Below are 13,637 nucleotides of genomic sequence, written 5' to 3'. Positions count from 1 at the left end.
TGATTTTTAATTTTAAAAATTTTGATTATTTCAGTTCGGTTTGATCAGAAAACATCGAAAAAATCAAACCGAACTGATTAGTGATAATAGTATATTATTTTCAATAATATAAAGAGAGATTAGATCATATTAAAGTTAAAATATTCCAATTAAATTTTAAAACACTAAAAATAAAGTATAAAAAACATAAAAAATTATTAAAAATTTAAACCGATCAAATCAAATTGAATCAAACCAAATCAGATCGGTTCAGTTCGATTCGATTTTTTATCAAAATCGATTCGATTCGATTTTTATAAATACCAAAATTTCAATTTTTAGTTTATTCGGTTTGGTTCGATTTTGAATCGAATCGATCAATTGCTCACCTTTGCTTTTGGGCTTTGTCTATCAACTGTTGATACATTGTGGCTGAATTTTTAATTAAGAAATTTATGAATTTGACATTACGGGTTCCTTTCTTCAATGCCTCACACTCTATCTCATGGTTTAACTCTTCCACTTGTATGGGTTCAGTATTGAAACGGAAAATAAAACTTCTTAAAAACTCGCCCTTACTTTGGCAAATCTTCCACAGGTCAAAGGAAAGGTTTTTAGGAGGTATGCAAGTAATAAATCTAGACTTGAATATCGTAGCAAACTGTGTAAAGTTTTGAATTAAACTTGGACTTAGGTATTGTTACTATTTCTGAGCCAAACCTGTGAGTGCTGACGGAAACACTCGACATAATACAAAATCATTAATGTCCTGAAGCTGCATGGTCATCCTAAAATGGCCAGATGGCTTCTGGAGTTTGCCATTCCATCGAACTTGTCTAAGCTGGGCAACTTAAACTTGGTGGGAAAAGTTTTCGCTAATATTTCTTTTGACAAAGGTGAGATACCATCTAAACTGAAATTCTTTTCTTGTTTCTTTTGGTATGTTTGTACAACCCCGTACTAGCTTTCAATCCACTCCTTTTGAAGCCTTGTCTGACTCATCTTCATATTCGATCCTTCCTTTGGGCTGCAATTTGGCCACTTCTGTTTGAGCCATTGGGGTGTCTATAGAGGTTTCTTTCCTTCTTTCCAGGTCCATTTTAGACGCCTTTTCTCGAGACTTATACTGCCCGAGAGTAGTCTGCAAACTTTGGATATACTAGAGTATATACTCATTGTTTAAATTATTAAGGTCTGCTTCGTTGATCACTGGGGGCGTGTTTTCTCTGTTATCTAGAGCATAGAAAATGATGACTCCTTCATTGGTAGCGATATTAATAGCAGCTCTAAGATTTTGAGAGTGAAAGAAGATGATAGAAAACTGGTCGTGATCCAGATGAATAAAGGGGATTCAATGGGACTTGTCCGATAATGAAACCAATTGATGTGTCTGAGATGAGATTGATAATGTACATGGAATGGAATAGTATTGTGATTGGCTAGAATCTGCAAGGGAGAAAATGTGAGGCGGTGGTGGATGTTCACGGCAACCCCTATGATACTCAAGTCAGTATACCAAAAAATAGATAGAAATTGTAATGAATTGCTTAGAGCTTTTAGCGTTTGAGAATAGCGTACATTGGTCTCTGTAGGGGTTCTATTTTTATACTATAAGAGATGGAGATGAATATGATATTTTTCTGATAATCCGCGGTAATGTAGCCATCTACTTGATACGAAGCATTGCCAACCATTAAATGAAAATTCGACGATCACAGGTGTAATGCAGATATACTAGGTTATATCTGATAATGATAACTTTGTATCACGACTCGCTTTATTGATGGAGGGGTGCATATTCTAGCAATAGTCTATGTGTTAAAGTGTCCGAATCTTTTATTTCTTATGCTGGTCTGCATTTTCTATGGTTTAAACCTTATTTTAAAGGGATGTTATGTAATATCAATTTCAAATTAGATAAAAATTATTATTTTTCTATAAATTAACTCCGATCGTCAGACTATCTATAAAAACTCAACCTTAGAGTTTAAAATACTAAATTAAAAAACTTAGAGCAATTCCAAAAATAACCAAACTACAAAGCTAGGGAGCTCAATCTAAGCAATGAAATTAATATAACATGCAACCATTTTAGATAACTTTTATTCATAATCTTATTATGAATCTAAAACAAAGTTAATTAAACTCTCGAGAGAAAAAAAACCCTACAATTGTTAAAATTAATTTAACTTTAACCAAATTTTCCTTTTATATAGAAGGCATTAACGATCGCTTTAGCATTTATCTCAATATTAATATTTTAAAAATATATATAAATTTAATGATTTTTTTTTATTAAAAAAATAAAGATAGGAGGAAAATTTGTCTAGTAAAAAAATAAAGATAGGAGGAAAATTTGTCTAGCATGCTCAATTGTATTTGCACCGAAGGATCACTTTTCTTAAATTCTAAGATTAGTTTTTTCAAATTTCGTTTTCACATTTTTTTTTTTAATTGATAATGAAAATAATGTTTTGATAATATTTGTCTCGTATGTCTTCAGTTTTTTTTTTTTTCAAATGTCTTTAGTTTTATTCATCAGTTATAAATTATTATGCTATGTGGACTTGTGGTGGCCAATGATAATTAATTAATATGTAGAAAACCTCATCTGATTTTACTTAATTAACTTCTCCAACTGTCTTGTTTGTCAACTGACTCTTTGAACTTCTTAAGATACCTATATGTTTTATTTATTTATTTATTTACTAATATTTCTAAGATTTAGTTATTAAATTATTTTTTTTTATTTTAAAAATTTTAAAATCAATTAAATACATTTTAGTGCTAAGCCAAATATGTGAGTGCTTTATGCATTAGTCAAATGAAATCCCTAATACCATCAATTAGTTCCATCAACTACGGAGGATTTATCAAACATTTCTTTTAAATTATAAAAGTCTAAATTGAGTAAACTATTAAAAAAAAAAAATAAAACTTACTCTTTGAATTTTAAAAGAGATTATACATAATTCCTTTTGTAAGAATATAATTCAAATTAAAATTTTTAAAAAACAGTAATTTTTACCTTTCAAATATAAAATTTAATAAAAAATATATATTTTTAAATTTTAATTCCAAACAAGAGTTAAATGATTTTTAATATTCTGAAATTCAGAAAATATAATATTTTGAGATTCAAAAAATATAGTTTTATAGTATGAGTGTAAGTTTAGTCTGGAAAAATCACCTCATTTCCTTTTTATTCTTTTTTTTATTCTCTAATAACCCATAACTACACCTTGTTACCTACTTCTGTCACTTAAATCCGTGTGTATAAACGTGTCAACATACATTTTTCTGTCAAACGACTATTTAATTCTCTCGGCGCATATGCTGATAGAATTGCGATATGACTGAATCTACTCTTCTACATTCCATTACATCATCGAACTAGGTCATTCCCTAATAGTTTCGCGCATGGATCAAGCCGATATATCTTAGTCATGGACTGGAGTATGCGATATTGGACTGATATGCTGTAGGAAGGTTTTGATAGTTTTGAGTCTATACTCTTTTCGAGAATTCGGCCTCATCTCAAAGTGTAAGAAGTCAATAATCAATTATTTAATTTCACCACATTTTAATTTTTTTGCTAAAATACTATACGGTAAACTCTATTTTTTTTTTTCAGTTTTAAATAATACTGTACTAATCCCTTAATGCGTAATATAAATAAATGAGTAGAATTTATTTTTTTTAAATGTATATATGTATTAGAATGAACATTTTAAGAAAACTAATAAATATTTATATAAAAAATGGAACTACTGTTTTGTTATTAAAAAAATCCTTAATATTTCCTTTTTTTTTTTTTGGCCTTTACTTTTCGGTCAATTTGGGTATGGCCCAAAATGGAATAAAAGCACGTAAAAGTCAAATCAATAAATAAAATGAATAAAAGAAAATTCCTGCATCCTACTGGCCCACAATTGGAAAGGGTTGGTGTTAGTAAATACCGATACTGACATCTAATTAAATTAATTTAAAATTTTAATTTAATTTTTTATTTATTTTAATACAAATTGATTTATTTTTTAATTTTAAAAATTTTAATTATTTTAATTCAATTTAATTTTAATTCAAAAAAATTATAAAAATTAAATAGTAAGAATAATAATATATTATTTTTAATAATATAAAGAGATTATATTATATTAAAATTAAAATATTTTAATTAAATTTTAAAATATTAAAATTAAAGTGTAAAAAATAAAAATTTATTAAAAATTCAAATTAAATTGAATTGGATTGAATCAATTTAATTTAATTTAATTTCTAATTAAAATCAGTTCCATTTAATTTTCATAAATACTAAAATTTTAATTTTTAATTTATTCGATTCAATTCAATTTTAAATCGAACCGATCGAATGTATTTAATTCTTATTTTATTACGAGTTTAACAATAATTTAAAATATTAAATTATTTATTATATATAATTATATATATTATATTTAATTATATTATAATTTTATCAATGATTTTTATCTATTATAAAATTTAAATAAATTTCTAAATAAATGTAAATATAATCATCTTCAAATTGTAGCTTGACTTATATTATTGCCTTATTTTCCTTTTCTAATAATATAAGTGTACAGTTATGAGTTAATAGTGATGTCATAATTATGTCATTAATCAAATTTTGATTGATTAGGTACAGAATGAAGCGTTTCCATCAATCTTTTGCAGAGATTTAATAAAGAATTTTCTTTAGTCTTATTTAAATTGAAGTATGATTAGGATATGTTGGCCGGAGAATGGGGATGGAAATAACTACTGGTGTTATTTTTCTCCCTGGCTTCAGCAAAGTCTCCCAATCGAGACCCTTTCTCTAGTTTATTTATTAGCAGAAGAATGTGAAAACAAAGACTTCAAAAATGGAGGAAACCTCACTGCGTTTCAATGTCAAGTGTCTGTCGAGGTAGACAATAAGAAAAAAGCAGAGTATTGAAAAAATTGGCTCATTTGAAAATTGAAAGATCCATTTAATCAGAATCTGCAGTTTCAATTCATAGTTCAAGATATTAAAGTTGAAGTTGTCGTAATTTCCTATTCAATTTAATTTCGAATTGATTTGTATTAGAGATAAGGGTTGGTTGTTAATATTGATAGCTGTACAGATAGATATTGTTATATTTAAACTTGTAATTCTGGTAGAATAGATAACAACACTCACGTGTATACTCTGTATAAATAGATTCAAGTTATGTTAATAAAGATCAAGCCTTACAGAATTATCATGGTATCAGAGCCTTAATTAGGTTTAGCAACCATGGGTGATACATCGCCAAAAGATCAGAGTCCTGTCAAATTCCCTTCTGCTTCTTCGTCTTCTTCTTCTTCTTCGATTCTTGCTTCTTTGTCTTCTGTCCCTAATGTTAGTAATCAACTCTCTGTTAAACTAAATTCCACCAATTATATTTTGTGGAAGACTCAGATGTTGCCGATTTTGAGGGGTTATAATTTGGAGAACCATATTGATAAGAATTTTACGCCGCCACCTTCTACTCTCAATGGTCAGTCCAATCCAGAGTTTACTACGTGGTATTTTGAAGATCAAATTGTGTTGGGTTGGATTAATTCTTCTTTATCAGAATCTATGTTGGCAGATGTTGTTGGAGTTTCATCTGCGTTGGAAGCTTGGACGTGTTTAGAAGCATCTTTTGCTGCTGGTTGTCGAACTCAAACTCGACATCTGAAGAGTGCGATTCATCACTTACAGCGCAATAATACTGAATCTATTGAGGCTTATTTGCTTCGTGCTCGAACATTGTTGAATCAGCTTCGTGCTCTTCAAGGAACTATGGCAGATGAGGACTTTGTTGGTGCTATTCTTGATGGGCTCGGACAAGATTATCGCCCTTTTACTAGATCGATTGAAGCTCGGCTGCAACCTGTTTCATTCAATGAGCTTCGGGGACTATTGCTTTCTGAAGAACAACAACTTCAAAAGTTTGATGCTACTGTTCACATGTCTCCTGCTACTGCTCTCTATAGCAGTCGAGATACTTCTGGATATCGTCAACAGTCTGGAAATCGTGGCAGAGGTGGCCGGTCTGGGCGTGGTGGAGGTGGACGCTATTATGGTGGTGGTCGATCTTCGGGTAGTGGTCGCATGTCTGATTTCCGTCAATCTGATTCTTTTTCGAAGAACTCCACATCTGCTGGGTCTGTTATTTGTTACAATTGTAACGGTACTGGCCATATGTCTCGTCAATGTCCCAGTCCGCGAAAGACGCCTCAAGCTCATCATGTTGCACCAAGCTCACAGGCGGCTCAGCCATGGATTGTTGATTCTGGTGCTACACATCATCTTACAGGAGCACTGAATAACTTATCGATTGACGCCGAGTACACTGGTCCTGATGAGGTTATGGTGAGCAATGGTAATTCTATTCCTATTTCACATGTTGGCAACACTGTTTTGTGTGACAATTCTAGGTTTCGCTTGAACAATATTTTATATTCGTCTCAATCACCGTTTAGTTTACTCTCTGCGAATTCCTTTGCACGTGATAATTGTGTCTCACTCGAATTATTTCCTGATTATTTTCTTGTTAAGGATATCCGCACGAGGCGAGTTCTTCACAAAGGCCCAGTTGATCGTGGTTTATACAAGTTCTTCCCTGTCAAGAGTTCTTTAATTTCTGCTCATCATGTTTCTTTCCGTTGTTGGCATTCTAGATTGGGTCATGCCCATGATAAAGCTGTTATTTCTACTTTGAAATCAAATAATATTGCTTGTTCCGTTAATAAAAATTCTTTGTGTTCAGCTTGTTGCGTTTCTAAATCTCATCGGTTACCTTATTCTTCTTCTGATTATGTCGCTTCAGCTCCTCTTGAGTTAATATGTTCTGATGTGTGGGGACCTGCTCCAGTTGTTTCTTCTAATGGTAATCGGTATTATGTTCTATTCTACGATCATTTTAGTAAATATTCCTGGATTTATTGTTTACAACACAAGTCCGATGTTTATGCGACCTTCGTTAAGTTTAAAGCTTTTGTTGAGAAATTTCTTGATTCAAAGATTAAAATTTTTCAATGTGATTGGGGTGGTGAGTTTAGGTCGTTGGTTCCTTTTCTGTCTGACAATGGTATTTCGTTGAGAGTGTCTTGTCCTCATACTCCACAACAAAATGGGTGTGTTGAGCGTAAACATCGTCATGTGGTTGAGACAGGTCTTGCTTTACTTAATCATGCTTCTGTTCCTCTTCAATTTTGGGATTATGCTTTTGAGACTGCTGTATATGCGATTAATAGACTTGTCATACCTTTGTTGCCTCACATGTCACCATTTGCTCGGTTGTTTGGAAAACAACCAAATTTACATGCTTTGAGGACTTTTGGTTGTATTTGTTATCCTTTTACTAGACCCTACAATAAAAATAAACTGGAAAATCGGTCTGTTATGTGCTTGTTTGTCGGCTATAGCACTATACACAAAGGATACAAATGTTTGGATGTTGTTAGAAATCGGCTCTATATTTCGCGTGATGTTGTTTTTGATGAGTTAAATTATTATTTTCCAAAGCAGCAGGTTGCAGCACCTGGTTTATCACGATTCGTTCAAAATATGGAGTCTGGGATTTTAGGTCCTCCACCGGCGCCACTTAATAAAACATGCAGAATTTTTCCACCAATAACTAATGCGAGTTTGCAGGATCCTTCTCTTGGTTTTCCTTCTTTCCAACCAGTGACACCAACTAATACTTCTGCTTCTCTTGAGTTAGTTGATTTCGTGGCTCCAAGAGGAGAGTTGCAGGAAGCTGGTTCGACTGTTTTGCCAGCAGATGCTTCTGACCGTTTCGTGCCGTCGGTGACACTTCCTGTTTCATCCTCCACTGCTGTTAGTAATGTTCATCCAATGCAGACCAGGTCAAAAACCGGGAATTCAAGACCAAAACTCTTAGCAGCCATTACACCTCCAAGGCAGCCAGGTAGTGTCTCTGAAGCTAAGAAATTTAAAGAATGGCGTGCGGCCATGGATGATGAGTTAAATTCTCTCATTAAGCTTGGCACTTGGGACTTAGTTGTGCCACCAAAGGATGCTAATCTTGTTGGTTGCAAATGGGTTTTTCGGGTAAAGGAGAATGCTGATGGCTCTATTGCTCGCTACAAGGCACGGTTAGTAGCTAAAGGGTTTCATCAACGACCGGGTGTTGATTATTTAGAAACATTATCTCCGGTTGTAAAACCTACAACTATTCGTTTAGTTCTTGGGATTGCTGTTACTAATAAATGGACAGTTACACAGTATGATGTCTCGAATGCTTTTCTCCATGGCACATTGGATGAAGATGTGTATATGGTTCAACCTCCTGGGTTTGTTGATTCTTCTAAGCCGAATTATGTGTGTAAGTTACATCGCTCGTTGTATGGCTTAAAGCAAGCTCCAAGGCAGTGGAATAATTGCTTAAAAGAGGCTTTGATCAGTTGTGGTTTTGTTCAATCTCACTTGGATCATTCTCTTTTTGTTCTTCGAAGTGGTGCTTCTGTTTTATATTGTTTAACTTATGTTGACGATTTGTTATTGACGGGAAATGATTTCAAAATGGCCTCCGATGTTGAAGGCAAATTGGGTGATCGTTTTTTGTTAAAAAATTTGGGCCAATTGAATTATTTTTTGGGAGTGCAGGCCACATGGAAGGGTAATTCTTTGTTTTTGTCTCAAACAAAGTATATTAATGATCTACTTCATAGCGTACAAATGACCAGCTCTAAGGCTGTCTCCACTCCAGCTGCTGTCACTCATTCTAAGTCCACTGAATTGACCACGGCTTTCTCTGATACAACACTCTACAGAAGTACGCTAGGCCGCCTTCAGTATCTATCTTTCACCCGTCCTGAAATTGGTTACTCCGTTAATAAGCTTGCTCAATATATGCATTCTCCAATGGTCTCGCATTGGCAGGAAGTTAAGCGGATCTTACGATATTTGCAAGGTACTGCTGGTTTTGGAATAACAATTTCTCCAACCTCTTTAACTAAGTTAAATGCTTACAGTGATGCCGATTGGGCAGGATCGGTTGATGATAGAAAGTCAACAACGGGTTATGCCATTTATCTTGGATGTAATCTTGTTTCGTGGAGTTCTCGCAAGCAAAAAAGTGTCTCTCGTTCTTCGACGGAAGCAGAATATAGGGCACTTGCCAATACTACTTCTGAGGTCATTTGGATTCAAAACATGATGGCAGAGCTTGGAATTACAGTTCAGATTCCCTTATTATGGTGTGATAATTTGGGTGCAACTAATTTAACTGTTAATCCTGTTTATCATAGTCGAATGAAGCATGTTCAAATTGACGTTCATTTTGTTCAGGATCAAGTTGCTCAAAAGAAACTGACTGTTTGTTATCTTTCCACTAAAGATCAAATAGCCGACATTTTAACCAAACCACTTTCTAAAGGACGTTTTCTACAGCTGCGGGACAAGTTAACTATCTCTTCACCAGGATAGATTAACTTGTGGGGGCATATTAGAGATAAGGGTTGGTTGTTAATATTGATAGCTGTACAGATAGATATTGTTATATTTAAACTTGTAATTCTGGTAGAATAGATAACAAAACTCACGTGTATACTCTGTATAAATAGATTCAAGTTATGTTAATAAAGATCAAGCCTTACAGAATTATCAATTTGAAATTAATTTTAATTTTAAATTTAAATTAAATTATAATTAATTTTATAATTAACCATCGTATCATATTATATTTAATATATAATACATTTTAAATATTAATAATTTTAAATTTATATCTTTTTTCATTAAATAGTATCTATAAAATTTTTATTTATGTTAAAATATTGATTTGTTCAACTAATAGAAAAATAGCCATATAAAAATATAAATATTATAATGAATTTAACTAAAACGATATTTGAAAATATGAGATTTAGAAAAAAATAGAATTTCTGTGTGTATGAATAAGTTTAGTCTGAATAGTTCATTCTTTTCTCTTTTATTCATTTTTTCTTTTGTCCTGACGTATAATCGCTATCATAATATAATATCATATGTTGCTGTTACATAAAATCGTACATACGAACGTACTTATTTTCTCATAATTATTAGATGATTATTTAATTCCTTTTCAGCGCTTATGCTGATAGGGTCGTAGTATAGCTGAATATGCTCTCCTACTCTCTCATTACATTAGATGATTCGGGTTTCTTTTTTAAAAGTTTCGAGTCCCGGTTAACTCGACCTAATCAATTATAGATGGAGTTGTGCGTTAATGGATCACCTTACGTAATAAACTCTGATGAATTTTGGATATGACTCTCGTATAAGAATTCGACTATGACCTGTTATTTAATTGTATAGGTATGGATATTGGTAAGTTTTAAAAATTAATTAATTTTGATTTTAAATTAAATTGATTTAATTTTAATTTGAAACTAGACATGGACCAGGTCAATGACCCACCAACAAACCATGTTCAAAGTCTAACATTCCACTATTAACCATTTTAAGGCCATGCCCCTTCCAAATACTCATATTTGCTTATTATTATTAGTTTTTACTTTTTTTTGTTGAGTAGAAATAAAATCAAATTCTAATCACTAAAAAACTCTAAATATAATTTACTAATTCATTGTACAGGTGGTCGACATTTTCTCGTTTACTTTTATTTTTCTTTTTTATGCAACTTTTACCCTCAAAATTCTTTATTTGATCAAGTTAGGGAGTTATTAATTAATTTATTCATTAGTCAAAGGAAAATATTTGATAAAGAAGAGTCCCCATTTATCTTTAGCTTTTAGACTATATTGGTAAAGCATGTGTAGTTACAATTTCTTCATAGAATCTCTCTATCCACATTGGCTTTCTATTTATGTGTAACACTACTTTTCAATATATTCCACACATAAAGTCTCCCATGTTGCATTAAAGACTCCTCTCTTGCTAATTCAAATGGGTGGCAACCAATCAGCCTCACACTTCTTTTTAGTAGTATAAAGTGGAAATTTTACTTAAAAGAATTTATATATTAGATAATAATTTTAAAATAATTAAAAAATAAATAAAAATTATAAAATCGAAAAGTAATTTATGAGAAATTAATTTTCGTTTATAAACCTTAAGAAATGGATCGAGGCCCATTAATTAGTGGGTTCATATTTTTCTTATGTGCAAAATTTAGGAGATGGTTGCAAAGTGGAATTGAAATAGAAGAGACTTTTAAAAGTTTAAAAAACAGTTGAAGCCCTATTCTCTACTACATCTAACTGCCACTTCCTAAATAAAACCACTCTCCTGTATCAACTTTTAACTGCTACTCTCTCTTGCTTGGGCCCGAATCGTTTCATTACCGTTGCACCGGACCAAAATTTAAATTCCACCCACACGAATCAGACCCAAAATCAATTCTCTCGCTCTCTCTGATTTTTGTATAACGCTAGAAATGGCGTGCAAGGCCCTCAAGAAATACCCAACAAATTCCATTAGAGATAGGCAGCCGCCGCCGCCAACGGAAGAAATCTCCGGCAGCCATCCTCGCATCTATCAAAAAAACAATCTGTTCATGCAAGAGCCGCTTCGCCGAGATATTCTCCAAATTGGCACGCATTAGAACCCCCAGTAGCCACCACAAAGGTTACCAAATCTTGATGAAGGAACTTAAGGACCAAAGACAAGGACTCCTACAAGAAAACGACCTTGAAAAAGATAACATTTGCCGAGCGGTTTTCTTTAGTAAACGATTACCGCCCTTGATTTCCCCAACTAAGAGAACCATCTTTCTTGATCTTGATGAGACCTTGGTGCATTCCAAAACAGACCCACCACCTCAAAAGTTTGATTTTATGGTGAGGCCAAATATTGATGGAGAATTCATGAATCTTTATGTGTTGAAGCGGCCAGGAGTTGATGCTTTCTTGGAAGCACTGGCTGAAAAGTACGAGTTGGTAGTGTTCACCGCCGGATTAAAAGAATATGCGTCTCTGGTTCTCAACAAGCTAGACGTTAAGGGGTTAATTTCCCACCGGTTTTACAGGGATTCGTGCAAGCAAATTGATGGGAAGTTTGTCAAGGACTTGTCGGAAATGGGAAGGGACTTGAATAGGGTAGTTATTGTAGATGATAATCCTAACTGCTACATATTCCAGCCGGAAAATGCAGTTCCAGTAAGGCCTTTCATTGATGATCTTGATGATGGGGAGTTGGGGAGTTGGGGAAGTTGGTTAAGTTTTTTGATGGTTGCGATCGTTACGAGGATATGAGAGATGCTGTAAAGCAATACCTTTGTGAAAAAATGATACGGAAACGATAGCATCATCAATACAGTTTGTTTTTCTTATGATTTTTTCTTGATCAGAAATGATAAAAATTGTTCAATCCCAAATGAAGCTCAGACGAAAATAACATCGTTTCATTTATTTGTAATTCAGTTCTTGATCCTTGGTTAATATTAAGATTTTCTGCAAGCAACACCAGCAAGTATGCTCAACAACATTAGGAAGTCAGCAAGTATGCTCAACAACATTAGGAAGAAAAGGAATTTTGATATTGTTGAGCTAAATCTGGGGTGAAGGAGACGCTTTTATTCTTGTTTATGGGCAGAGATTGGTTCCCTTCGCTGTTTCAATCAAAGAGGCATGACAAGGATGAGAAGGACGCTTAACTTAATTTTACACCAAACTTATTAATTTATGTAATATGATATTTGAGATCCAATCATGGGTCAGGTTCAGGTTCAGAGTATATTTTGGAAAACTTGCCTTCTATTTTTCTTGCGTATCATTTTATTCCCCTCCCTTTTTGTCTTTTAGTGACGTATAACTGTTATCCGACGTAGTACCTTTCTGTCACATTCATGCTGGTCGTACGTACGAAGGTACTTTGTCTTGTTCTTTCGTTAAGCGGCCATTTATTTTATACAGTGTCATTGGGATACAATTTTGGACGTTATGGGGTCAGTTGTTCCATGTGGGCCAACAAATATATGGAGCTAGAACCCTTTAAATGGATTTTGGCCAAATCCGGCTTATCTGGATCATGCCCGAGCTTTTATAAGACATAGGATTGTGTCTTAGGTCCTAATTGGACCTAGGCTCAACCATTTTAGCGTGGGCCTCACATGGGCTCGGGCTTCTAGAGTACGGTCGTCATCAAGTGCGCTTTTACCCGCTTATTAATTATTTCATGATTTATGAGGGGGTAAACTTTGAGAGTCAATCATTACCGCGTGACTCTGGGAGAGTTCTGTCAAAACGTTCTTTCTTTGCCTTTACTCATTTTAAACTTGCACTCTTGCTTTCACTCGTTGCTTTGTCTTTTGCGCTACTTTTGCCACCTTGCTTTTTCTCTTCTTTGTAATTCTTGATTTTCCAATTCGAGGTACGTCTTACTTCTCTCATGGCTTCTATTAGGATTCCCGATATAATGGAACTGATGTCCTCTGTTACTCCTTCCTCCTTCTCCTATTATTTTTCCTGCGACTACTCTAACACCACCATCTTTAAAATTAGTGTTTATTTGCCCAACGAATAAATTGTTCTCTCTTTCCCACCGCCGGCGGGCCTGATAGACGCTTAGCAGGGGCATAACTTGGTTTTTTTTGTTAAACAACACGACTTCGGACTGGCCTTCCCTTTTACCCCTTTCTTCATCGACGTTTTCCATCAGTTTAAGGTGACTCCTCGAATGT

At 33.6% G+C, this 13,637-nt stretch overlaps 1 protein-coding gene across 1 annotated transcript; it reads left to right on the top strand.

Annotated features, from left to right (window-relative positions):
• The first annotated feature begins 11,393 nt into the window (after nucleotides 1-11,393).
• Nucleotides 11,394-12,260, top strand: LOC110604898 (carboxy-terminal domain RNA polymerase II polypeptide A small phosphatase 1-like). The gene is given in 3 exon segments (XM_043952431.1): nucleotides 11,394-11,446; nucleotides 11,448-12,150; nucleotides 12,153-12,260. Coding segments are annotated over 3 exon segments (864 nt in total).
• The last annotated feature ends 1,377 nt before the right edge of the window (nucleotides 12,261-13,637 follow it).

Source organism: Manihot esculenta, chromosome 17 (genome assembly GCF_001659605.2).
Source record: "Manihot esculenta cultivar AM560-2 chromosome 17, M.esculenta_v8, whole genome shotgun sequence".
In the NCBI taxonomy this organism is placed as follows: domain Eukaryota; kingdom Viridiplantae; phylum Streptophyta; class Magnoliopsida; order Malpighiales; family Euphorbiaceae; genus Manihot; species Manihot esculenta.
Note: the sequence above shows the minus strand (reverse complement) of the source record. Positions and strands in the feature narration are given on the sequence as shown.